The sequence below is a fragment of the Poeciliopsis prolifica genome, unplaced genomic scaffold (assembly GCF_027474105.1).
Source record: "Poeciliopsis prolifica strain line A6 unplaced genomic scaffold, Auburn_PproV2 SCAFFOLD016, whole genome shotgun sequence".
Classification (NCBI taxonomy): Eukaryota; Metazoa; Chordata; class Actinopteri; order Cyprinodontiformes; family Poeciliidae; genus Poeciliopsis; species Poeciliopsis prolifica.
In genome coordinates, this window is record NW_026562391.1 from 6,748,848 (window position 1) to 6,775,509 (window position 26,662).

General features: G+C 39.6%; 2 protein-coding genes across 13 annotated transcripts in view; both read left to right on the forward strand.

The window, feature by feature from the left end:
* grk4 (G protein-coupled receptor kinase 4) overlaps window positions 1-14,093 on the forward strand; it is a 52,913-nt gene extending 38,820 nt beyond the window's left edge. For 3 of the 4 annotated variants that reach the window (XM_055040843.1, XM_055040845.1, XM_055040846.1), the window contains exons 7-16: window positions 411-474; window positions 572-712; window positions 4,929-5,119; window positions 5,896-5,933; window positions 6,329-6,418; window positions 6,571-6,779; window positions 8,154-8,291; window positions 9,530-9,667; window positions 9,825-9,956; window positions 10,905-14,093. In XM_055040843.1, the coding sequence (XP_054896818.1) occupies window positions 411-474; window positions 572-712; window positions 4,929-5,119; window positions 5,896-5,933; window positions 6,329-6,418; window positions 6,571-6,779; window positions 8,154-8,291; window positions 9,530-9,667; window positions 9,825-9,956; window positions 10,905-10,961 (1,198 nt within the window). In that variant the 3' untranslated portion in view covers window positions 10,962-14,093. Of the gene's footprint in view, window positions 1-410; window positions 475-571; window positions 713-4,928; window positions 5,120-5,895; window positions 5,934-6,328; window positions 6,419-6,570; window positions 6,780-8,153; window positions 8,292-9,529; window positions 9,668-9,824; window positions 10,003-10,904 lie in introns of all 4 variants that reach the window. The other variant, XM_055040844.1, reaches the window with a different exon arrangement.
* A 1,726-nt stretch (window positions 14,094-15,819) lies between these two features.
* Window positions 15,820-26,662, forward strand: part of htt (huntingtin) — a 33,818-nt gene continuing 22,975 nt past the window's right edge. For 7 of the 9 annotated variants that reach the window (XM_055041039.1, XM_055041045.1, XM_055041041.1 and 4 more), the window contains exons 1-15: window positions 15,820-16,178; window positions 16,969-17,052; window positions 17,331-17,451; window positions 18,192-18,251; window positions 18,365-18,444; window positions 19,694-19,832; window positions 19,942-20,083; window positions 20,914-21,092; window positions 21,169-21,373; window positions 21,706-21,753; window positions 21,966-22,043; window positions 22,864-23,246; window positions 25,325-25,451; window positions 25,524-25,639; window positions 25,719-25,830. In XM_055041039.1, coding sequence (XP_054897014.1) covers window positions 16,081-16,178; window positions 16,969-17,052; window positions 17,331-17,451; window positions 18,192-18,251; window positions 18,365-18,444; window positions 19,694-19,832; window positions 19,942-20,083; window positions 20,914-21,092; window positions 21,169-21,373; window positions 21,706-21,753; window positions 21,966-22,043; window positions 22,864-23,246; window positions 25,325-25,451; window positions 25,524-25,639; window positions 25,719-25,830 — 1,972 coding nt within the window. In that variant the 5' untranslated portion in view covers window positions 15,820-16,080. The remainder of the gene's footprint in view (window positions 16,179-16,968; window positions 17,053-17,330; window positions 17,452-18,191; window positions 18,252-18,364; window positions 18,445-19,693; window positions 19,833-19,941; window positions 20,084-20,913; window positions 21,093-21,168; window positions 21,374-21,705; window positions 21,754-21,965; window positions 22,044-22,863; window positions 23,247-25,324; window positions 25,452-25,523; window positions 25,640-25,718; window positions 25,831-26,662) is intronic. The other 2 variants (XM_055041043.1, XM_055041047.1) reach the window with 1 other exon arrangement.

A 26,662-nucleotide genomic window follows, 5' to 3' on the forward strand; every position in this document is an offset into this window, starting at 1 on the left:
CCAGCAAACGCAAAGCATCTACTATGATCTTGTTTATGGAGAAAATTTAGACTATACTGCTTTCTCTTGGTCTTAGAAAATGGCTGATACCAGAACCTATTAGTCATATAAGTAGCAGCAGCAATGTTTGCTCTAATACATAAAGGTGGGGCTGCCAATCAGTCTGTCTCTGCGAGAGGTTAATAATTTATACTTTGCATAATGGTTGGAGGAAAAGAGCAGGATGGAAACAGCACTCATCAGAGTGGATTAATAATAAATTAGACCATTAATCTGTCTGCAACATCACATGGTGTGTCAGAGTGACATCAGCTGGTATATTAAGTCCTTTTTTTCCCCCTTTTACACTTTTCTCTCCTCTTTTTAACATCTTCTTCTTGTTTGTTTGTTTTGTGTTTTTATCCCTGCAGGCAACCTGTAACCAAAAATACCTTCAGACATTACAGAGTACTAGGAAAAGGTGGATTTGGCGAGGTAAGACCAGATTGATTGTTGTGTAATTGTGTTATATTTCATATTAAGTAGGAACGTTGTTTTGATTCACATGAGTCCATTTTGCTTGTTTTCTCAGGTTTGTGCCTGCCAAGTACGTGCCACCGGTAAGATGTACGCCTGTAAAAAGCTGGAAAAGAAACGGGTGAAGAAGAGAAAAGGTGAAGCAATGGCACTAAACGAAAAACGCATATTAGAAAAAGTTAACAGTAGTTTTGTAGTAAGTACGACTTTTTTTCTTATTCAACCTTCCCCTGAATTGTATGTGTGCATGCCTGGTGCTTGTGGCTGCAGGATCCTGCAAATATAGCAAATGACATGTTTGCAAATCCTTTAATCGTCACCTGCTAAAAGTTAGATGCAGGAGACCGGAGTTCTGCTTGTCTGGGTTTGAGGAGAGAGATTTACTACAATGAAATCACAAAAAAATTGTCTTGAATGATTTCAAGAAAATGTAGACATTTTGACCACTTATGTTGCTTGAATGCATTAAATCAAAGTCATATTCAGTATTTTATTTGGAGGATGCAAACATCTGAAATTTGCGTCTATTTGCAGCATGCCGTCAGCCTCAAATGTTTCAGTATTTCCTTGAAACTGACTGGACATTTATTCTTGTCAACAAATTGTCATGGTTTTATGTTATTGTCTGCAAGTCAGACTGTGTTGCAGGTAAACACACTTAAACCCAAATATATTCTCAGTGTCTGACATGAAGTGAGTCGGTTAGGATTAATAAAATTGTTTCTGTTTGCTAAATGCCACATTAATCACTGCATTCTTTAGATTTGTATTTGATTTTCATTTGTTCATCTGTTCAAGCAATTCCATGCAAGCACGAACAGCATGTCCTGCCATCATTCTGCCCAGCAGGGGCCCAGAGATAAAGCTGTCTTGGTTTGCATAAACCCCCATAAAAACATCCAGATATCTTGGACTAGATTTAGCCAGAATCTTCCCGACATCATGAAACGAGTCCTGTAGCGGTTTGGGCTGAAAGACCACTCAGCGAGGAAGAAGCCATTGCTCCTAAAACAACAAAGAAAGTCAGATTACAGTTTCCAAATGCACACAGGGACAAAGACCTTCAGATTTGGAGATATGTCCGGTGGTCTGATGAAACTTAAGTAGAGCCGTGGGACATTATTCTTCTTGATTGGCAGAATAATGGAGAGGCTTACAAACAAACAAATCATTCCAACTGTAAAGTACAGTGTTGGCAGCATCATGATGTGTGGACCGAACATTTCACTAAATCCATGGCCTCATAATGAAGGAATATTTCTCAGCTAGGAAGTTGAAGCTTAGGCATAAAGAAGACAATCATCATAAGCATACTACCAAATTATTAACAAAGCTTTAAGGACAACAGAACCAATGTTTTAGAGGGGCCATCACAAAGCCCTGACGTCAGGCGTTTAGAAAACTCTGGTCCGAGCTTAAGAAGTTTGTGTCTGTGAGAGAGACGGTAGACTGCAAACCTGAGTTCATAGATCTATCAAATAATTAAGGAATGTGTGCATTCTTCTAAATTTGAAATAATAAAACTTCTCTTTTCATTCTCTCTTTTAGTAGATGCAGACAATTTCAGTAGTCAGTAACTGACCTAAAAACAGAAAACGTATATTTTGATTAAATGTCAGACAGAAGAAGAGACGTGATGGTCCTCTTTTCGTACAATGTGTGCAAATATCTGGACTCACCTGCATACTTTCTGTGGGGAGAAAAATCAAATGAAGTTCAGTTTCTGAATTCTTCTCTTTTCTCTTGCTGTTCATAAGCTTTAGCAAACACACAAGTATCAGCCTTTTACTTGTTCTTTCCCAATAAAAAAAAAAAAAGAGCGATGCTGCATTTCCTGCAGAAGTGATGTTCACAATAGCCTAAACAATTGCTGGCTGTGGAAGTGTGTGTGTGTGGGTGGAAGTGTGTGTGTGCGTGCGTGTGGTTATTGAAATCATTGCTGTGGATTAAATAATGTGTTGAATTGCTCATATGGTCTTATGACTTGGAGTGCTAGATGGCCTTTTTCAGATTTGTTCTCGATAATGATCACGTATTATTTTGGTGTAAAGATTTGCACTTTACACCTTTATGTAGTGGATCAAAGATGGGAGCTTTGACATCTGCAACAGCTTCACTGCTAGACACAAAATCTTACCAAATATTTTTAGTCTAGTTTCTTGTGCAAATATCTTAGTTTTGTAGCTTTTCTGCAAGATGTAGCTCCACTGGCAGATTATGTCAACAAGTAGTTTTTCTTCAATATTAATGAATTATTGACTTAAAACAAGCTCCTACGTATTGCTGAAATGTTACTTGTAAATTAGTTTTGCCTTATTTAGAGTGCACTAAAATATTTGCACTACAAACTAGACCAAAAATACTGGATTTTGTGCTTTTACAATGTTGGAGTCCTTTTTTCACAAGAGTCCGACAAGAATTGCGATTGAAAAAGGATTTTGATACGGATTTAGACAGCTGTGGAAATAATTTTGACCGTCCCCTGTGGGAACACGTACAGACTGTCGCAGAGCGATGGTACTGATGTTTCGCTCGGTAGCGCTGTGCCTCGAAGCCTCTTCCTTCTCTCCACTTGTAGCCAATGGCTGTGTCGAGGTTGTGCAGAGTGTTGGATTAGTCGATTTCTGATGCAGCGTGAGTTATGTTGTGTGCCCTTGATTTGAGTGAGTCATGACAGAGGCATGCACACACACACACACACACGCACCCCCCCCCCCCCCCCCCACACACACACAGAAACTGGAGAGGGTATGTTGCCAAACCTCAGACTTGCAGCTCCAGTCACCTGGGATTGGCACATGCTTTTTTTTATTATTATTATTATTATTATTATTACGTGTGTGTGTATGTGTGTGTGTCCGTTCTGGGTGCTGCAGGCAGAACTGATGACTCTTGATGTGCCTCTCTACCTACAAGAGCAGTACAGTTGCCTGGAAACGCTGACCAAACTGCAGCAGCGAGGAGAAGAGTCAAGTGCTCTCTCCAAGTCCTCGTTCCTCTCGCTCAGTATTGTTCTTTACCTTTTTGTGATTGGTGCATACTATTAGTCAGTGCATACCATTAGCCTGCTGCATGTTTCACACAATGAGCCGCCCGTGTGCTCTCAGTGTGGGAGGATACATGGGAATTTGAGCCACAGGGGTGATTCTGCTCTGGTGTCTGTAGCAGGGGAAGTGAGGTAGCGCTACTGCACTGTGGTGCAGTTTGTTTCCCATCTTTTTGACTTGAGCTTTACTCTAATATCCCTGTCAGTGTTGATGCAAGCACAAAATACACAGCAGTATAAAGCAGAAGTAAGAGTTTTTCTTAGATTTAATCGGTAAAAATATTTTTTATGCTTGTGGATTTCAAAGGTGCTTCAATAAATAATGCAAATACAGATTTTTTTTAAAATATGTAATTAGATTTTTATTTTTTTTTAAATTTAAAACAGTTTTACTTTCAGGCTGCAAGGTAGAATATATGATAGCATTTTTGCCTTGTGTTTGAACCCCTGCAAGGACAATGTAGATAATGAATGGATCAATTTTGTTTATATTGTCGAGCTTTAATTCTTCATTTTTTTTGTTCAAATCCTTATCAGAATTCTTTAGTCAAAATTGGAAAATGTGAATGAAATAAAAACAACAATTGGCAGTGAAAAATCAAAATCAGATGAGAATGTCTCAGTTTTTTGGGGCATTTAATGCCTTTGCAGTGGAGTTACACTACATCCTTGAAAAGTTAAATTAAGTTATGGTGTCCAGTTTTGATAAATTGTAGTTTTTGTGAGTTTCCTTTTTCAAATGGGTACGCTTCTCAAAAGTAGTATTTGTGTTTGTGAATGCTGAGCCATGTAGTCACAGCTGTACAGTTGCCTAAAAGAGAAGTGATAGTTAATTTTTTATCTTTATTTTTATTGTTGTCACAATTGTACCATGAAATATCACAATAAAGTTCTATATGCTGGTTGTTTGTTGCTCACTTGGCCCATAGGAACATTTTCCTTCCCTCCTTGTATTTTCTCTCTCTACATGCTCCATAGCAGATGGGATCCCTGCTGATGGCAGCAACATTTTACACAACTGCACATGCACACACTGTACCCTGTGTGTCACTGACCCACAGTAGGGAAGTGAGGAGAAGGGGGGGGGAGGCTTGTGGGAGAGAAGGAAAAAGGAGAGTGATTGATGATGGAACGAGAGCAGCAAGATGGATCTTCCCTCTTTGGGATACATCTTTAGGTTTCACCTTGTGTATATTCCTGACAATCCATTTAGGATAATTGATGAATATTTGGGGAGCATTATACAATTCTGATATGAGAGTTGTGCCCCATCTACTCATTATCCAACTCCTCCCATCCGGTCTCTGATCCAGGTTCTCTACCGCTTCTGTAAATTTCTCTTTCTTTTTCTTCCCCCCTCCTCCAGGTTAGTCTAGCTTATGCCTATGAGACCAAGGACGCGCTGTGCCTGGTCTTGACCTTAATGAATGGTGGTGACTTAAAGTTCCACATCTACAACATGGGAAACTCTGGCTTTGACGAGCAAAGGGCCCTTTTCTACGCTGCTGAGATCTGCTGTGGCCTTGAGGATCTGCACCGCGAGAGGATAGTCTACAGGTGACGCTTTACTTCCTGGAGGTTTTCTGGGATATTCTGAGGATGCAATCTGTTGTTTCAGAGAAAATGTTTCTGAAGGACAATTTGATTTACGTATAGATTCTTAGAAGGCATAAAGCATCTGTCAAGATCAGTGAGAAATGGGAACATAAACACAGGTGCTCATAGAAGAGAAAGACGCTGCTAAATCTCCAGACCTCAAGCAGCTATAACCGCAGAAACATGTTCATTGATCTCTGCGTGTGTCAGAGGAAACAGCTGGCTCTGAGGTTTCAGTACGCAAAGCTTTAGTTCAGGCTTGAGTCACTGAACTAAATCAATGAAGTCAGTTTCAGATCTCTGGTTTGACCAGGTTTTGAAATTGAATTATTTTCTGCTCAGCCCAGTCTGGGTGAAAATTGTTGTGATTTATTTGTGTTTTTCTAAGGATCTCACTATTATATGTTGGGCTGGATTATAAACAAAGTCTTATTTATTTTGTTTTTTTAAATATTGGCATATTGGATTGAAAGAAGGTTTAAAGAAAACTGTGAGAATATTTCTAGTTAAAATAAAATAAATATAATTTCAGAAAAAAGTTGAGACATCACCTTGCACAGCTCTGCATTAAATGTCAAATTTCCCAACATCTTAATTTGCTCCTCTGGTAAAGATCAAAACTGCATATGAGAGCATTTATTCTTCACTTATGCTGTTACACTCTTACTCTTCTAAAATATTGTTTTTCAGACCAGCTGTAATTTCAGAAGCAGCTCATAACTTGTTGTTTGTTGCAGAGATTTGAAGCCTGAAAACATCCTTCTGGATGACCGTGGTATGTCGCCTTTTTTAGTTTTCACTGCATCGATTTTTGGCTCAAAATGTGCTTCTCGTCCTTCATTTTTCATTTCAGAAATTTGGTCTACAATGTCCAAATCAAACAAGCTGCACTGTATCTGGCTGTTTTCATTGGCTGCAGAGGCACTGTTTTAAGTTTGCCTAACTCTCCTTACATTCCTTCTTGCATTAACATTCATTTGCTCACATCCATCTTGAAGTAAAAGAATACCCACCTTTCTTTCCCTGGAGTTAGCTCATGCTTCAGTGTAACTCAAGCACATCTCCAGCTGTGTGTATTTCTGCAGATGTTATTTACAGGTGTCTGTTTCTGTTAAATTACTGGTTTCCAGAAATTTTCTGGTAAACAATCTGTCTGTTGGTTTTGCTCAGGGCACATTCGGATCTCCGACTTGGGTCTCGCTGTTCAGATCCCTGAAGGCGAGACGATACGAGGGAGAGTGGGCACAGTTGGATACATGGGTAAGAACTTCAACATTTTGGTGCACCGGCTCCTTTCTTCCCATTTCGACTCCTTAACTTGTAACTTGTAAAGATTAAAAAGATGTAGTCTCAGTTCTCTGTCGAACCGCTTTGCGTCACAGTCCACCCGCTGCTTCTCGTCCACTCCGCAGCTCCTGAGGTGATCCAGAACGAAAGCTACACCTTCAGCCCGGACTGGTGGGGTCTGGGCTGTCTGATCTTCGAGATGATCCAGGGCCAGTCGCCCTTCCGGAAACGCAAGGAGCGAGTAAAGCGGGAGGAGGTGGACAGACGGGTGCGCGAGGACCCGGAGGAGTACTCTGATAAGTTCTCAGAGGATGCGAAGGACATCTGCAGGCAGGTGAGGAGGAAGAGACTGAAGGGACAAATGTCTCTCTGTTAGATTAGGACAACGGTAAAGAACCTTTATAACCCATAGAAACTTTATAGCCTTAGCTAATAATAAATAGCTTTTTCTTGAACTGCAAAATGTGCATCTTCTTTATAAGACTTTAACACAGACCGCTACGGAAGGCCTTTCCTGCCCACATCCATCACCATCCAGAGTAACTCTGAAGAATCTTGAGTTAATGAGTTACAGCAACATTCAATTTCCCTTTGGAATCAATAAAGTATTTTTCAATTGAATTGAATGAAGCTAAGAAGGAAGGTAACTTATGTTTTCTAAATCCTTTGTGGAAAAAAATAAAATTGTGTTTTCTGTTTAGGATTTAGAGCAAAGAAAAGCACATTTTCATCAGGAAAGATGAAAGAATTTCTGTGTCCATCGAAGAGGAAAATAACTAAAGCAAATCATTCTGAACAAAAACTGATTCCTTGTGCCACTACTGTCACTGTGTTGTGGAGGTGTTATGCAGATATTTAATTGCAATGAAGATGAATTTTCTAAAGTATTTGTTAATTCTATTTTATATAAAAATATTGTTCATTGAGATATCATCTGGACTATGATAGAGATGCACAGGCTGCTGCAGCCTCTCTGAACGCAGCACAGGTAGACAGAAATCAAGAAAATTTATATAAACTACACATTCTCATTTATAACAGTACGGACCATTTGTAATTATTAAAAAATAATTATTTAGTGTAACCAACTGTTACCTACTGTCACTATTTCCCTTCACAAATTTGAAGAGCGAGCCACTGAGTGTGCGTGTTTCTGAGGGCAGGAGCACTGGGACATTTTTTTTTTTTTAAACTTAGTGGAATATTTTGACCCAGAGTTCAGCATTTTTAAAAGTCTCCCCAGTGAGAAGAGGAGTCAGGGGCGAAGGGTCTCTGGGTAGAAGGTAAATATGGAAGAGGAGAGAGCGCAGCGGGACGGGGAGGGGCGTCGGTCTCTGGGACGCCAGAGGGACGGCGACTTCTCCCGCCAGAAATAGATGAGTGAGCTGAGTAGATGACAAGATTTAAAATCTGCTAGGAAACTTCGTGTTGTTCACGCAAAAGATATAAAAAGAAATGCAAGCTGGGTTTTATTATGGTACCATTAACTACACTCTCTCTTGCTGCATTAGCACTTTGCAGTTTTGAATATTTATCTCTCATAAAGGTCTTTGAGAAAACATTACATTTCTCGAACCGTTTCTTTGTTGCCCTCCTTTATAACAGGAAACCTACTAGCCGTCGTCTCGTTTGCCTGCCTCTCTTCAGTCGGACCTTTTGAAGGCTCAGATGTTTAAATGTGTTTTTCCTTCCTCCTGCTGGGTTTCAGCTCCTGGCCAAGGACCCCAAGGAGAGGCTCGGTTGTCGGGGTTGCGGGGCCACCGAGGTCAAGCAGCACCCCATCTTCAGAAACATCAACTTCAAACGGCTGGAGGCCAACATGCTGGACCCTCCCTTCTTACCAGATGTAAGAGAAATGGACACACACACACACACACACACACACACACACACACACACACACACACACACACACACACACACACACCCATACACACAGCACACTGAGGCGCAGTCCGTCCAGATGCAGGAAATGCCATTGTCAGAAGGATATGAGTTTATCATGGCAGCCAGTGGCTGTGGTGGAACCAATTTGTAATTGTAGTTTAATTTCAGCTCTACAGCTCAGTTTATATGACATAAACTGGACCAGTAGGTGTTTTGGTTATGAAAGTTGGATAATTTGGGAGACTTTGTTGTTAGTCAAATCATAGTCATGCACATTGTCTTTGATTTGTTTTTGATGATCAAATGAACAAATGTGACGTGTCTTTGTTTGTAGCCTCTCTGAAGTGATACTTCGGAGAATCATTTTTTTAAGTATTGAGTCTTGCCACAGATGCTGAACTGTATTTAAGTCTGAACTTTGACTGGGCCATTCTGACATGTTTATGGTGTATGCCTACATATCACAGTTCTGGCTGTATGCAGGACTTAGAGCTGCAATGAATGATTATTCTGATAATTAGCTGCGTAATTGAATTTAAAAACTGGCAAATTCTGCTGATTTTTAACATTTAACCATTTAAGCTTATTTCATGCAATGTCTAATGAACGCTTGATCATTTGCAGCTAAAAAAAACAAAATAAATACTTTAATAAACTCTTTCTGCTTCACTTAACATCAATGTTGTAGAGCTGATTTGTTAATTATTGTTTCAATTTAAAATTGGATATGAAAAGGCGTTTGAGAACAAAATTTTACAGAATTTGAAACTAAAACTATGGCAGAGTAAGGGCTCTGGATAGAAAATATTTACAAAGGTTTTTCATCTAAAATGCTTAATGCTTACGTTGCACGGTTTGGCTTAATCACACCTTGGAGAGTGTTTATGAGCACATGGACTTTTTTGATTATTCAGATGACTATGTGGATAATCGATTGATCATGATTAATTCGATTAATTGTTAAACCTCCAGCCCGGTCAAATTTCACATCCTTACACGTGTTAGTCTCCCATGGATTTTAACAAACTGCAAAGAGCACTTCTTATTACTATCCTTCAACAATTTTTCTAATGTCTCAAGCTGCTGTAAGATTTAAAATACTTTTTCCAGATTTTGCATCACTTGTTTGTTGTGCCAGCTGTTTCCCCCCCAGGTGTCTTACGTCTTTTGCTTTGCTCCTCTCTGTCCCCCTCTCAGCCTCGAGCCGTGTACTGTAAAGACGTCCTGGACATTGAGCAGTTCTCCACTGTCAAAGGCGTGAACCTTGACCCCACGGATGACGACTTCTACTCAAAGTTTGTCACAGGCAGTGTCTCCATCCCGTGGCAGAACGAGGTACTGCAGCCTGAAATGACATCATCCTTGAAATCCCACAGCAATGACCTCACACAGGAATGTCTGATAGCTACCAAGTAGAACAAAAGTCTGTTGCCTTGTAGCAGAAGTACAGTATTTAAAAATATAATGTTGGATTTGTTGCGTTTGCTCGTAGATGATTGAGATGGAGTGCTTCAAAGAAATCAACATCTATGAGACCGACGGGATGCTGTGCTCAGACCTGGACGTGAACCGGCCCAACCCTCCGCCGAAGCGGGGCTTCTTCTACCGCCTGTTCAGAAGAGAGGCAAGTGCTAGCGCTCCGGCGACTGTCCGAGGGGGTGGGGGCTAAGGTACTTCCTGCTCTCCTGGCTTTCCTTTTTTGATGTCCATCCCACAGGCCTTGTCCAAACTCAGAAAGGATATCACTTCACATGAAGTCTAAAGATTTTATTAATGCACATTTGTGAGTTTGTTAGAATAAGGCCGGTCTCTCGTCTTTGTCCTTTTTCTGGGCTTGACCGATTCTCTGCTTTTTATGTCCTCTCTGGTATTCACTGTGAAACTGACATTTTCATCTAGGAAGTCAGAACAGGAAACATTGCTTTAGGAAAAATAAATTTCAGTGTCCATCAGTGATATGTGGTCATACTCCAGGAGCAGCTTTGCTTTTTGTCACATTTAAACTACAAACATTATGTTACTATTTTTTATAAAGTAAAGGAATACCTTTTGTCTTTATGTATTTATTTATTTTCATATAAAAGCCACCATTTATCCATCTTTTATGATTCACCTAAATATTGTATTGTATTTTCCCTTCACTCTGCAATTATTTACTACTTTTTGTTTTCACATTACATAAACTCTAAATGAAAACACTGGAGGTTTTGGTTGTGACTTAAAAGATGAAAAAGTTGATGGGATACAAAGAATTTTGCAAAACAAGCTTTTCCAAACCAGTGGATCATCTCCTACTACCTTCATTCTTATTTTACTTTGAAACATGTGCAATGTTTTCGTCTTTTACACAAATTGTCTTTAAAAAACTTTTTTCATTTAAATCTTTTCAGACTGTATTATTTTCCTTCTTAAACTTAAACTTTCTCATTCCATGTTTTTCTGAGCTTGTGAAAACATTTCTTCATTAAAAAAATGTCACATTTTCTTAAATACGTTTTCAAATTTAGTGATGAAACTTGTTAGTCAATTTGCATGCTTGTTTGTCTTTTTTTTTTTTTTTTACTGTTCCCAGGTCTGTCTGAAGAGCGGTTACAGTGACGACGAGACAGAAGAGCCCTCACGACTTTAAACCACTCCGTCCCTCCGCCCGCACCCCTCCGCCGCAGAGCTTCACCACAATCTCCAACCGAGCGCGAGAATCTTAGGAACTCAGTGAATGTCGACCTGTATTTATGAGCTGTATTAAAAGTGTATAATAGCTAAAGAAAAAAGTATGACTTTAAAGATTTTGTACATTTGTACTTGAATTTATGTCTAGATGTATATTTTCACTAAAGGTTGTATTGTACAAAAAGCCATAAAAGTACCACTTGAATGCATACATTACCTTATTTTCTTTTGATTTTGTTTATTATTATTATTATTTGGAATGAGTATGAGTCATGTTCATTAGGCGGTTTCTTTGAAGAAGCACATTTTAGTTTCATTAGTCTTTTTATTTTTCACGATGTAGCATCAGGCCTTTGTTTCCCCCATTTTTTTTTTAAGATGTGCCGTATGTTTGTCCTTTGTTAGCACATTAGCTCCACTTTGTACCAAACTAACTTTTAGTCGCTAAAGGCCTGAAGTCGCGGGCGGATCTCAAACCAGACCCAAGAGATACAGTTGGAACTTAATCCAGGTTTTCATCACTGTTAAAGCTGTGATGCTTGAACTTTTCCCAGGAGTGGAACAGCTGCAGCGGTGAGTCTTTTTAAAGCATGCGTACAATCCGCATGACCGGATAGGATGAACTAGACGTGTGTGTCCGGAGACCGGTTTGCAGTGCGTGTTCCAAGTCATTTTAAGATCACGTGTTTATTTTTGGGAATCTGTGCAGCTACCCAGTGTTAATAAAACAGAGCAAACGTTGAAATCCGCAATTAATGTTTGAATTTCAAAAAAATCTTTCCTAAGCTCCAGCAGGTTCAAATCGTAAGATTTGTGATGCCTAACAGCGTTTCCAAGAAGAATTCACTTGCTAGTTGCATATCTGTTACAATTTTTGCTCAAGCTGATTATTTTATGGTGATTTATGCTTTTTTTAAATTCAGTACTGCGCTTTCACATGTTGCTCTGTTGGTAGACTGAAGCAAAGTAGAAACATTTTTCTTGAAAGCTAAATAATTCGCTATCCTTGTTTTTGGAATACAAGAAAAAACTATTTGTTCTGCTGATTAGAGTTGCATTTAGAGCTCAAAGAATGATTTTGCATAAAAGTAACCTTGTCCAAATGCTCAAGAGAAAACATTAGGATAGCTTAAATGTGTGTTTTCTTCCGTGGTGTAGTGTGTGCTACCAAGTTATATTAATTATTGTTTTAATAGAAAAAAACAGTACCTGCCCATTCCAGGTGTTTTGGAAACGCTCTACAAGTGGGCCTTGACTCTCGGACCACTTTCTGGTTACTCCTTTGACTCCGCTGTCTGAAATCTTGTGCGGTGCGCCTGGTCATGACTAGTTTTTAGTAAAAACGTGTGGTTTCCACTACTGGGAAAAGAAGTTGATGTATCGAGTACTTATTGCGATCGGCAGGTTTAAAGATGATTTTTGTACATTTCTCTCTTACAGTTGAAGAAGTGTTTTTCCTTGTAAACCATCAAACGATTTTTTCCCCGCACTTTTCCTTTTATGTTCGTTTCTAGATTTTGCTGTAGAAGCAGGCGCCGTTTAGCCCCGCCCCCATCGCATTCTACACCCATTTTTAATGCTGTGAATACCCCCACTTCAGCATGATGGCTGCACATTTGTGTATATTACACCGTTCGATGACGCAGCTTTGCTCCACTTTGTGAATTAGACTTCACTAGCTCTACTTTTGTACAGTTCAGCAACTTTAAAGAGAAATTCAATTCACATGAAAGCGGTCTGTAATTATTCATTGCAATTTTTAGAAGTTGACATTTGAACTTGAACATCTCCCAGACACATTCAGACTTTGAGGCTGCATATGTTTGATGAGTTGTGCTTTGAGTTCCCAGTCTATTAAACCAATGTGTTATGAAATTTTTCTTTTGTCCAGAAATCAGATGTGAACATCTAGTAGTTTCTCGCTTATTTGATTCCTCAATTTGTCTTTGTTGTCCTTTCAAAAAGAAATCTATAATTTGCTTTGCTCTCAGGCAGACTTTGAAGCTGGTTCCATTAATGTAGATTTTAGCCTCAAAGCAAACTTGTAAATTCTGTATTTCTAACGTGTAACTAAAAATTTGAGGTGAAAACTTAACTGCGTCCGTCACCCATGCCCGTATCTTTGTTTGTAAGGTATTTCATATCAATCCACATAGCATTGAAGATGTTCTATCAGATCCATTGCACTGTATATTTTTTGACAATGACTTTGAGAAGTGTCTTTTAACTGTTCTGACAATGATACCAAAAGCAACCTTCTCCAGATTAAAACATTTTTCTTTTTTAGAAGAATTTACTCAAGAAAAAAAGAAACCCAACAGCCTTTATTAAATGTGCCAATTACCAATTTAGTTTCTAACATCCTGCCTTCATATTTTTTTTACCTCATTTACTTCCCATCCACTGAAATTTCTCCATATACATAAAGAAAAAAAAAACGTAAAAACTTAAATCAGCTCAACTGTTTTGAATGTCCGCACTAAGTGCATTGTAATGCCTGTTTAAGAAAAAAACAAAAAAAAAAAAACAAACAAAAAGACATGTTTTATTACTCAAGCATGTATCAATTTGTAATACTTCAGGATCCTTGTGTGTGTAAGTGATGACCTTCTTGTGCCAACATGTGTCGCTGGTTATCGGAGGACGACTTTGTGAATGGCCGGGAGTGACCAGCAGAGCTGGCCTGTTGGATAACAAATGTTCCTGGTTTGTTCCTGCCTTTCTGTCGGCGCGTTGACGGCGAGTCAAAACTGAGATGAGGCTCGCCAGCAAGCACCTACAAAGTGGAATATCACTTGAATTAGTTTATAGGTAATGCACCTGTACAAATTCAGATCTTCTGCAGTTTCATTTCTGTAGTAGGAAAAAAAAAATACAGCAAAAGGAGAATGAACAAATGGATTTTTGGTATTCAAACAGGGAGTTGATTTTTTTTTTTTTCTTTCCATGTTCAGTCTGTACAGTCATGTTATTCAACCACTGCGGTCATTGTTAATTCTTGTACAAGTTATATCACTGGTTGTTGTACCATATCTGACATTTGTAATTATGAAATAATACACTGCCATTTGTATTAAAAGAGGTGTCTTAACTTGTTTTTCTTCTGTTGATTTGTTTGTGAATGAAAGGCGGAGGTGAAGTGAAACTTTCTTTACAGTTTCTTGCTCACTGTAAATTAAAGTGAATTTGTTCCTGTCAGCTGAATTGTCTTTACAGTTTTCTTGATTTCCTCCCAGAGATAAACTTTTCAATATGTAAATCTAAATGTTGGAAAGGTTACTCCTTCACCTGACTATGGAGGTGTTGCGGAGAAACAAGACCACTGGATTCACCGTATGTCTTTTTTTACCAGTTGATCGAATACATCATGAAGCATGTTAATGTTATTAAACTCTCTTTATTCTGTATTTGTTCAGCCGAGGAGACCACACTGCCCCCTGCAGGAACATAAGACTAATGATTCATTAATTACAGCAGTGAGTGTGAGATTACTCTAAAAGGCAGAGGCTGTTGAATAGTGGTAAAGTTGGGCATTTGGTATAAAAATTAGCTGCATGATTCTGACGTCTGGATGGCAACAAAATCCTTCCAATACGATTCTTGGCATGTGTGGTATATGAACCAGCACACCCTAGTGAACTGCACCCGCTCTGTTGTCTGGTGGCTGCAGTTTCATTTTTGACAATAGTCTATTGGGGGTTCACTTACACCATTTAGGACAACACTTTTAAGAATGCCAGTCCAAGATGAAATAGCTGGGATTTTTAGTATTGAAATGAATTATGCGTTTGTATATCTTACCCTTTCTAAATGACGTAAAGGCTGTTCAGATGTCTTTGCTGAGGTCAGGGTCACCCTGGCAAGTTTTAGATTCATTTCACAGATGGAGCTTTCTGCGAACACTCACTGTGATGGCAGCGGAAAAATGAGTTGAATCTCATAAAGCTGGATTACAACCTAGTATTCCACAGCCACAAGCAATCCAAATGTACCTCATATTGTAAGAGGTCAAATATATAGTCATAATTATGCCAGAATAGTTGATGTCCACACACACACACACACACACACACACACACACACACACACACACACACACACACACACACACACACACACACACACACACACACACACACACACACACACACACACATCTGATTTATGTTAAGGGACATCTGCCTGTATAATTTTGGCATCAGGTGCTTTCGAAAATAAGAATCACAATAAACTTAACCTTGTGCACTTATTGTTAAAGTCCTTCAAAGTTGTTTTTAGAATAACTGGTCAAAGTGACAAGTGATAAACTTCTGATCACTGTGTGCATGAAGCACAACTACAGTCATTGTAAGCCTGTGAAACTTTTAGTAAGTTGACAGTTAAACTCAAGTTTATAGGCCAAGGTGTACGATTTAAACATCGAGGGGAAATGGATAAAAGGGCTGCACAAAAAGCCACTGTTGATCCGCGCCACAGGAGAAAGGAATGTCAATCTTATCTAAAACAGGCCTTATTATGCGCTAAACAATGATCTCAGGTATTTTGTTGAGCGCTGCTTTCCAAAAAGCGAGAAAAGAAGCTGCATGTGACTAACAGAAAAATCACAGTTGACAGTTTAATGTCCTATCGAGGGGTTTTGCGAGACAGCCTCCTGATTTCAACGGTCCCGTGACAGCAACAATAACATGAGGCCGAAAAACGCAGCAGTTCATTGGCTCTCTGACACATCAGCCAAAAGAAAGCCGCGCACTGATTGGCCACTGAGTTTTACGTCTCCCTCCCCGACGCAGCAACTTGTCACCACTTCCTGGTGTGACTGCTGGGGAGAACGCGTTTGCTGCATCAAAGATGGCATATTCTCAGCACATATTTGGTTCTGTCAGGGTCAACATTGTGGAAAAATAAGCGGGCAAGTGGACAGAAGCGAAAGCGGGGAGCGGGTGGTGGCGTTAACCCACCAACCTGCTGCTCTCTTAGCGCTAACTTGTCCCCTCTACCTTATTCTACGCTGCTAGCTGGTTAGCGCAAGTAATAAATATTAGCTTCCCGGGCGAGCTTTCTCGTAGTGGATTGCTAAAATGGCCACCATGGAGAAGCTGATGAAGGCCTTTGAGTCCCTGAAGACATTTCAACAACAGCAGGGACCACCGACAGCAGAGGAGCTCGTTCAGAGACAGTAAGTTTGGTTTTTAGACGCCACAAAATGACACCGCTGCGTTAGTTAGCCTAGCTCGCTAGCGATGCCAGTGCCTCCCCCTCTTCCTCCCTTGGAGAGTTTGTATATTACCACACAATCTGATCTTCTGTTTAATCTCATAAGGAATCTCAGGAATATTTCTTGATTATATTAGCGGGGGTATTTGTCATCATGGTTGCAGCAAGCTCATATGTGTTGTGACCAAGGCTTAAGCCGATTCACTGACGCTCACGCACCTTTGCGGGGTCAGAAAGACCAATTTAAAGCATCTTTGGTTGTGTTGCGAACTAGATTTGTCAGAAAGCTTTAGAATGATCTGTTCAAAGTGTCTAACACTCTTCTGACTACGACTGCAGACCAACGTAGCTTCATAAAAAGGGGGGCAGGTTCACTCACTGGAGTGATGTAATGGTACCATCCTGATGGTTAGCTGGGAGGATTGTGTTCTGGCTCTTTATGATGAATGATATTAGTTAATTGGACTTATAGTAGCACACCCACAACTATGGGTGCAAAGTCGTTCATTTTAGATTTTGATCTTAGTTTGTAGTCCTGTGGTGTGAAATTTAAGATTTGTATATCTAATCCCATTTTTGTGGTTCCTTTTCTAGCTGTGTATTACTGTGTGTATTAACACTTATTTTTTGCATAGTTTGTTTTCATAATCTGTTGGATTGCAAGCAAAGACGTGTTCAAAGAAATGAACAACTGTGCTGTTCTTCCGTCCGCTTCTTGTCTTTGACATTGTGAATTTGTGATGCTTTGACAGAAAAAAGGAGCAAGCCGCAACAAAAAAGGACAGAGTGACCCATTGCCTGACGATATGCGAAAACATTGTGGCTCAATCACTGAGGTAGGCCCTGACAAAAGGACCAAAATGTTTTCCCTGTAGTGGCCTTTCCCATCCACTCTCCAGTGGAGAAATCCTTCTACAATGTTTTTGTAGTTTTCAGATTAAAGATAGAAAGTCGATTCTTAGTGTAACATTGAACAAATCTTCCTAATTACGTTACTAATGGATCAGCAGAAGGAATGGAGGCAGCTTCTACTAACTTATGTCAGTCAGTCATTTATGAAAGTCTTCATGCTTAATAATTGCCTGACTGTGTTTTTTTGGGGGCCTGGAAACAGAACATCTCCGGAGTTTCAGAAACTGCTCGGGATCGCCATGGAGATGTTTCTTCTCTGCAGCGATGACAGTGAATCAGACGTCCGTATGGTGGCTGATGAGTGCCTGAACAAAATTATCAAAGTGAGTAGTATTTTGTAAATGTTGTCATGGTCCAAGTTTTGAAGCTGGATTTTGTTGTTGTGTACATGTTCTCTTTTAACTAGTTTCCACTTGGAGGAAATCTGACACCTAGCCAATTTCTTTTTTTCTTATTTAACATGAAAAGAGAGAAACTCATACTGAACTTGTATAAGAAAATATGGAAAAAGTATATAGTTGTACAAAAATTGGATAACCTGATCTATTTGCTTTTATTCAAAACAGAAAAGCAACAATTATGCCAACAGCTGCTAAAATATTACAGTGTTGTTTTTCCAGTTATGAACATTGTTTCTAAACTTGTATAATTCACATGTGACATTTAGTATTTAAGGAGGCATGTTCTTTGGAGCAATAAATCATGGTATTCTCTCTGGGAACAGAATAGAGTAGTAATAAAATAGTCCAGTCTGGAGAAAGACGTTTCCCTGATTGCAAGTGTGCAGTTTGTTTTATTGGGGTTGGGAGAACCTGATGTGACGGATAATTGTTCCTGTTTTGAACTTTTAGCTTTCCACATACATTTGTGAATAGCCATGCCTGTAAAAAAGTAGGACATCCAAAGATTTGTGGTCTTCTTGTTGAACTTTAGTTTTCAATCTTAAAATTGCTCGTAACTAAAAAAATAAAATAGCCATGGTAAATTCCATTTGTTCTAAAAATACAATTGTAATTGTGGAAGATATCTTTCTGTTGCTTACTAGACTCTTTTTATTCCACAGGCTCTGATGGATTCGAACTTGCCTAGACTGCAGTTGGAGCTCTACAAAGAAATTAAAAAGGTATTAATTAAGGCTCAGACTTGGTTATGTTTTGTTGTTTAGTTCATTTTAGTCACATAAGAATAATGTGAAAGTTCAGTGTTTTGTTTAATGTGGCTCTCATACCTCAACAGAACGGAGCCTCACGGAGTCTGAGGGCAGCTTTGTGGAGGTTTGCTGAGCTCGCCCACCTCATCCGACCCCAGAAATGCAGGTAGGCACTGTAATGCTTCCCCATGTTGATATTTATTTTGACACAGAAGTCTCAGTCAATCTATCTAAAATTAAGACCTTAAATTAATTTTAAAAAATAAAATAAATTGGCCTTAAATATGTTATTCACAGATCTTAAATTTTTTTTTGTGAAAAAAACTCTTGTCTCATGCTATGTACTTTTCTTTTTTTCTTGCAGTACTTTACAGTTAGGCAAAACGTCATCTGTACTGTGTTCTGTGACTCAAGGCGGTTGTGGCTACTGGTAGCTAGCTGCTAATATACCGTTGCTAACAAGAGTTAAGCCAGCTCGCTGTTTTTGATGAGTGCAAATTTATTATCTGTCGGCTGGACGGTGTTCGTCTTTGCCATCGACTCTGTTCTATTGCGAACCCATATGATTTATTTATTTACAATTTTCTTTTGCATCATTTTTGCTGTGACAGAGCTCTTACATTGCATTCATTGTTAAAAAAGATCTTAAATTTTAGTTTTAGAAACTAGCAAAATGCTAGCATTAGAAAAACAAATGATTAGGATATGCAGTTGTTAATTGCAGTGTCAATTATCAACAACTATAGAGTTTTATTGACCTGCATTTTTATCCTTCTCGCTTTTGTTTTACATTATTATTTTGCTCTTTTGAGGTGAAATATGTTGTTGCATGAAATTTGTAGGAAGTTTGTGTCAAGAGGAGGAAAAGATTATTTAGTCAAATATATTATTTGTATTCAAAGCTTTTCCTTCTCTTGATATACAGTAACCTACCCAATATTGCATCTACGCTCTGGCTGTGTTGGACTCGTTGATATTGGGAAAAAGATTATGATTTGAAGTCTTTTGCATTTCTAATATTAAGTGTGCTATATTAAGGCAAACACGAATAAATAATCATACATGCACTTTTATTTATTGAGTGATCATATATTGGTCCTATTATCAACATTTAACCTTGGGCTCTGTTCTATTTCTTTTTATTTAATTTTTATTTTTATCACCATTCATTGGAAAAACACTTTGCAGTTATATTCACTTGTAAATTCCTGTTTGGATGATGCAGCAGAATTATTACTACAACACAAAACTGGCACACGAGAACATACTCTGAGGTTCAATCCTTTTTTTGCTAGCAATAAAATGCAATAATTATTTTTTCCCAGTGTGCTAGGTTTTACAAGTAAGAATGAGAAACATCATGGTGTGAATCTTTTTAATTTTGTTGTGTTCTTCCATGTCTTTCTGTGGTCCAGACCTTACCTGGTCAACCTGCTGCCGTGCCTCAGTCGGATCACCAAGCGTCAGGAGGAAACCGTGCAGGAGACCCTGGCTGCAGCAATACCCAAAATCATGTCAGCGTTGGGAAACTTCGCCAACGACGGCGAGATTAAGGTATCCCACTCAGATGAGCTTATTCCTCGTTGGCTGTTTGTTGTTAGCGATCCTCACACTTTTGAAACGTGTCCATTGTAGTACTGTAGCTTTGTGTTTTGTTTTTCAGGTGCTGCTGAAGTCATTTGTTGCCAACCTGAAGTCCAGCTCTTCCACCATCAGACGGACAGCGGCCAGCTGCGCTGTCAGCGTGTGCCAACACTCCAGACGCTCAAGTTATTTCTACACATGGCTCCTTAATGTGCTGCTGGGTAGGTCACACAGAATGAAACACTCAGAGTTGATGTGTTTTTTTTTACTATCACAGGGATCAATTTTGTTGATTTACAGCTCGACTGAAACGATTGATCGTGATGAATCATTCATTGAAATAATTGTAATCAAAATTGGTAATTGATTAATTGTTAACTGGAGTATTACTCAAAGAACAATACAGTCAGAGCAGTATTGAATTTAAGATAACATTTTGCTTTTAGTATAACAAAAACCAAAAGAGGTTTTGTCTGTAAATACATTTACAGACAAAAGTAAATGTTCCCTGATTTCAAGTGTGCAGATTGTTGCACACTTGCCCAGAACTCCTCTAGTGTCATAATTTTAGCTTCATCTGGTTCAAATTGTGTGAGGAAAAAACTATATATATAACTGTGAATTGGTTAATCCAGAAAATAAGCAACAGACCAGACCAGTTATTGATAAGTTAAGCAGAAGGGGCTGAGCTTTCTGCTAGTAAGATACTGACAATATGTTGTCAGTATTTTTTATCTGCAGATGCATTCTTTGCTACAAATAATCAAGTGCACACTTGGTATGTTAGGGAGTGTTATGTTACTGCGTTTTAGGTAATGTAATGTTTGTTCTCTTATTTAAAACTGGAATTTAATTGCCTATTTGCTTCTTTTAATACATTTCTAATGTATAAAAAAGGACTTACATGAAAAATATGTTGAATGTTGCAATTATTTTTGTCAGAATAATTGATAGATGAATCAATAACTAAAACAATCGTTAGTTGCAGCTCTACTTTATTTGGAAAAAATAAGCTAACAGACATAATTTGCCACGTCTTCTTCTCCTTTAGGCCTGTTGCTTCCAGTCAATGACGAACACCCTAGCCATCTTATTTTGGGGGTGCTGCTAACTTTTCGCTACCTGATGCCCCTGTTGCAGCACCAAGTCAACACCAGCAGCCTCAAAGGGAGCTTTGGAGTGATGAGGAAGGAGGCCGATGTCCAGCCAACACCGGAGCAACTCCTACAGGTCAGATCCGTTGTGTTTAATTGTATGTATTTGTATTTTCATTCTCTTTAGCTGAATAATTCCTGTGTGTCTGAAGGTGTACGAGCTGACGCTGCACTACACACAGCATTGGGATCATAATGTGGTCACAGCCGCCCTGGAGCTCCTGCAGCAGACGTTCAGGACTCCCCCGCCGGAGCTTCTGCACATGCTCATCACGGCCGGCAGCATTCCTCACGCCACCGTGTTTCGGCAGGACACGGAGAGCCGCGCACGCTCGGGCAGCATCCTGGAGCTCATCGGTAATCCCATCAATCAATTGGGACAGATGGTTCATCCCTCTAATGCTTAGCGATATGGGCCTTCAAATATTTACTCTGGCAATTAGCACTTAGCGCACCAGTTGACTGGCTGTCTCAGGTGGCCTTTAGTTCATTCATGCACACTGATCTAGTCAATCTGTTCTCCATTCCATCTTCTGCTTTGGTCTAACTTTTTGTCACTGTCTTTGCTCCCTAACTTGCCTGCTTTTGTCTATGTATAAATATCTTTGTTTCCTGCAACTCTCCGTCGGCTTTTGCTGCTTCTTTCTCTTACGTCTTGTTTCTGTTTCCTGTTTTCCTGACTTATGCAGCGGGGGGAGGGTCTTCCTGCAGTCCACTTCTTCTCAGGAAACAGAGAGGTGACTTGTTTGTTTATATTGTGCTCACCTCGACTTACACTTTCTTGTTTAATGGAGGTCCTGGGCAACCACACCTTCTATTTAATCTCTTAAGGCCATAGATTTCCATACGTATTTCGATTCTTCCAAAAAAGAAAAAAAAGTTTGCAACCGTATCTCCCTGCTGCATGCATCATAAACGCTTTAGCTGAGAATAAATTTGAACTTTCCAGGTAAAATTCTTTCTGGAGAAGAGGACGGGTTGGAGGACGACCCTGAGAGAGCAGAAGTCAATGCGGGAGCCTTCACAGGTCAGACGTTTCCATTATCTGCAATAAATAAATGCATTACTAATATGAAATTCTGCAAACACAGAAGGGTGTGCTCTTGGAACACAAATATGATGCATTGCAGAAATTCCCACAAACCTTTATTTAATTAATTGAAAGTTTAAGTTAAACTGTTTTTGGCCTCTAACAACATTTCTTACAGGATCTTCTATGTTTAGGTCCATCCATCCTCCCTGTTAATAAAAAGCATCCCTGTAGCTTTTTATTGGCTTTTATTGCCACCACCACTACGGAGGGTGTGTAGTGTTACTTTGGACGAGATTCAAAATGTGCACCACAATTTTTCAGTTTTAAAATATTTGAAAAGCATCAAAAATACATACAGTTTACAAGTATGTGCTGCTCTGTTTTGCTTTTTGGTTCCTGAAAAACAAAAAATTATGGGGTTTTTTCTCACAAGTAGAATGAAAACATTTGGAAATGCTAAAGCCTGAAGAGTAGATCTGCATCATTATTATTTAAAATTGTATCACACATTTCATTCTCAGTTTCCTCTGAATACAATTCCTTATTTTAGCTGTTCTCATTTACACCCAAACTAAAGCAAAGCAACATGTGGTAAAGTTTGAAATAAAATATGATGTAATATTATATGTTGAGGGACTTCATATAAACTTGTCAAGAAACTTGAGAATGTGCAAAGAACATATCGTCACATGCTCCAGTGTTGTTTTTTTTTCTTTTTACATAACAGTTTGTTAATCCTCCTTTCTAATTTGGTGAGATAATTTTTGCCACCTTTGTTTTTAAAGTCTAGTTTCTTCCCGCGTTCTTTCGGCAGACGGCTCGTCTGCTGCTCAGGTCGACATCATCACGGAGCAGCCGCGCTCTTCGCAGCACACGCTGCAGCCCGGTGACTCTGTGGACCTCAGCGCCTCCTCTGAGCAGGGTGGCGGAGGCGGCACGTCCGCATCAGGCACTCCCGAGTCACCCAATGAAAACGAGGAGGAAATGCTGAGTCGAAGTTCCAGCGGCGCCAACGTCACTCCGGAGACAGCCGACTACACGACACCAGAAAACACCACCCCTGAAGGAGGGGGGCCGCTCGGCGAACGCGGGATGGCGCTGGGCACTAATGATCGCTCGCTCCCACCAAGCGACTCCTCCCAGACGACCACAGAGGGACCGGATTCGGCCGTGACACCTTCGGATGTAGCAGAACTGGTCAGTAGGACTCTGTTGCTATGAAATGCTTTTCTTCTGGATCTGCTGTGTTTGTTTTTACAGGAAGTGACGGTTACTCTGATTATCTCTGACATGCGGGGGAAGCTTCTTTTGTTTTTTGCTCAGTAAAATCACAATCTTACTATTTCCCTGTGAAACCATTTTTGTTAAAGAAAAAAAAAACAGAATTTGTGTAAAGATACTTCTGAACAGACTCCATCGGTATGCACCAATGACATTCAGAATATGCAAGAAGGAGACTAGTGAGAGACATCACCAGGACACCTTTGACTAAACTGATGGAGCTTCAAGCAGCTGAGATGGAGAGACTCTGCAGACAACAAATGTTGCCCGGGTTCTTCACTAGTCACAGCTTTATGGGAGAGAGGCAGTGAGAATGCCGCTGTTGATGAAAAGTCAGATCAACTTGACAACAGTTTGCCAAAAGGCATGTGGGACTCTCCATGGTCTAGTGGAAGAAAACATTGAGAAGATCAGTCTGGAACAGTTTTTACTTAGCAAATGTTTAGGAACCCTAATGGCTAGATGGTCTCAAAATGTATTTTTCACCTGGTAACTGTAAATGCCTGGAATCAGCAATTCAGTAAAATGGTTAAAACTAAATACCAATGTAAGATTTAGTCCTAGACAAAATCTTAACCCTCCCGTTAATAGACCACAAATATTTTTTACTCTGTGCAAGGTCCGGCAGGGTCACCCTGACACCATGTGCTCTTTTACAAGTTTTTTTTTTTTAATGTGTGTCATTTTGGAAATTGACAGTCTGACAGGACAACCCCCACGCTCCCCAGCTGCCCATGACGTTTTCTGTGCCCCTCTTGAAACCGTGTGAGGGTTAAGAAACAATACAGTTTATTAGAAGCGGAACAAGTTGTCAGAAATGTTTTTCTTCTTTTCAGGCCTGTTTCCTCATAAAACACTTCTGAATCATTCATCACTGAGGGTTTTGGTTAGCAACATTTTCTTCCCACAAAAAAACAAGACCCCATTTCAACTCTTGTCCTCTCTAATGGTTTTGCCTTCCCCCTCTTTATCCTTGTCCACACCTTGGCGCAGTCGCGGCCATCCCCGCAGCAGGTAGTCGAGCCACCTCCGCTCTCGCCGACTCCCACCGAGGGTCCCGATGCGCCAGCCAGCAGCTCCTCTGTCTACACTGCTTCTTTCTCCTCCTCGTCTTCTCTATCTGTCTCGTCCTCTTCTTCCTTCTATGCCACCTCCTCTTCTAGCACTAGTGACAAGGTCAGGTGATTTGAAAAGAAAGAGAGGCGCCTGCTTGTTTCTGAAATCTTTGGCTTCCCTCATTTGTTCTTCTTTCGTTGGCTTGTTCGTTTCTACCCCTGCACTCAATTTCCTGGGTTGTGATGGCATCTTTTCCTCTTGTTGTCGTGGACGGTAGTTTATGCCTCCTTTGCTTTTCCCTAATTTTGAACGATTCTCTCTCAAAAAGCAGATGCTTTTGAAAGACAGTGGTTATGACCCAGGATGTGACTGGCTTGCAGTAAGTTGTAAAAGATGAAGCATGGAGAGTTGTTTTTCCTTTTTTTTTTGTTCATTCTTAGATCAGATTCTCTGTTATTTGAAGATGCTGCAGAAGACTTTGGCTTCAGTGAGAACAGCAAAATAAAAGCAACATGTATTGATCAGGCCTTCTTCTGGTCAAACTTTTTTTTTTTTTTTTTTAATAAAGCTTGGCTTAAAAAATTCTAATGAGAATTTTTCCTGTTAGAATAAAAGCAAAAGCTTGATTTTCCCTGTATTGTAGAAGCTGCATTTGTGTGAAATCACCAGCCCCCTCCTTCCTAATGTATGTACTCGATTTGCTGTAAATTGTGTTTTCAAGCATGATTGAGTAGACCTTTAACTCCAAAATATGTGTTTCATGTAAAGTTTGGATTCTCTCTTATGTACCCGTCTTATTTTCAGCAAATCGGATTCAGTAGTTTCTTTCGCATGCTGGTGTTTTTCCTACTGGGAGAAACTTTGGCTTTTGTTGGAGTTTTGCTCGTGAACTGAACTTTTAATTCTCTCATGAAAGACGTTCTGTGTGTCTAACCAAGGTCCTGGACGGCAGCGAGAGCCAGTACTCCGGCATGCAGATAGGAACTCTACAGGATGAAGAAGATGAAGGAGCAGCATCTTCCTCCCAAGAAGAACCCTCGGAGCCGTTCTTGCAGTCGGCCCTCGGTAGGCAGGCAGCTGAATATGAAAACCCGCGCAGATCTCCGTCATCCTAACCAAGATGTTTTTTGTGTCCAGCTCTGAGTAAGCCTCACCTGTTTGACGGCAGAGGTCACAACCGGCAGGGTTCAGACAGCAGCGTGGACCGCTTCATTCCCAAGGATGAGCCTGCTGAACCCGAACCTGATAATAAAGTACGTCCACGGCTGTGGTGAGAGATCGAAGAAGCAAATTCACGATTTGTTTCTGATCATGTTATTAAATGTCTGGCAGCCGTCACGGATAAAGGGTCCGATTGGACACTACACAGACCAGGGGGCGGAGCCACTGGTCCACTGTGTGCGACTTCTTGCTGCTTCCTTTCTTCTCACAGGACACAAGAATGGTGAGCAGCTGCTTCAAGCCACGGCTTGAAATTTAACATGTATATATTTGCAAAATTAGGCTGGATACTAGACTACAGTTTTATCTTCTCTAATATTTTAAGAGTTTATTAACTTAAACCTAGGACTAAAAAAAAATTTAATCAAAGTATAATAAAGTTATTATGACGGTGCTCTAACAAAGTAAGACACGTTGGAGATGCAAGTAATGATTTTAGTAATCGATTATTCAATCAATTATTTGGAAAATCAGGATTTTAAAAAATGGGCCCATTCTAAAGATTTTTCATTCAACCACTTAAGCATTTTTTTGTATAATGTTAGAAATACATTAGAAGATAGAGCAAGGTGCTTAATCGGACATTTAGTTATTTACACAATTTGAATCAGATGAAGATAAAACCATGCCATTTGAGGTGTTCTAGGTGGAACATTTGCATTTTTTTCCTTTTTTGATATATGGAAAAACACTTCCCTGTGGGTGTTGTTACAGCAAATTGGCTTTTTTTTTAAGTCTGTATACTCAAAAAGAAAAAAGTATGCAGCTAACAATTACCCCAGTTAATAATTAATGGATTTTTAAAAAATGAGTTGAGTGTTATTTCATTAATCAGTTAATCATTTCAGACCTAAAATATTCTTATTTCTAAGCCTGTCCACACAGCATCATGTTACAGCTTCAGCCTTGTGGACTTCATTGGGTTGTGATGATACACAAAACTGAGTTGACTAGAAAGAAGAGATTTTATATTTTTGGAAAATTAACAATCCTAACTTTACACAATCTATTTCACATAGGACTGTTGCATATTATTGATGAATATTGTGGTAACA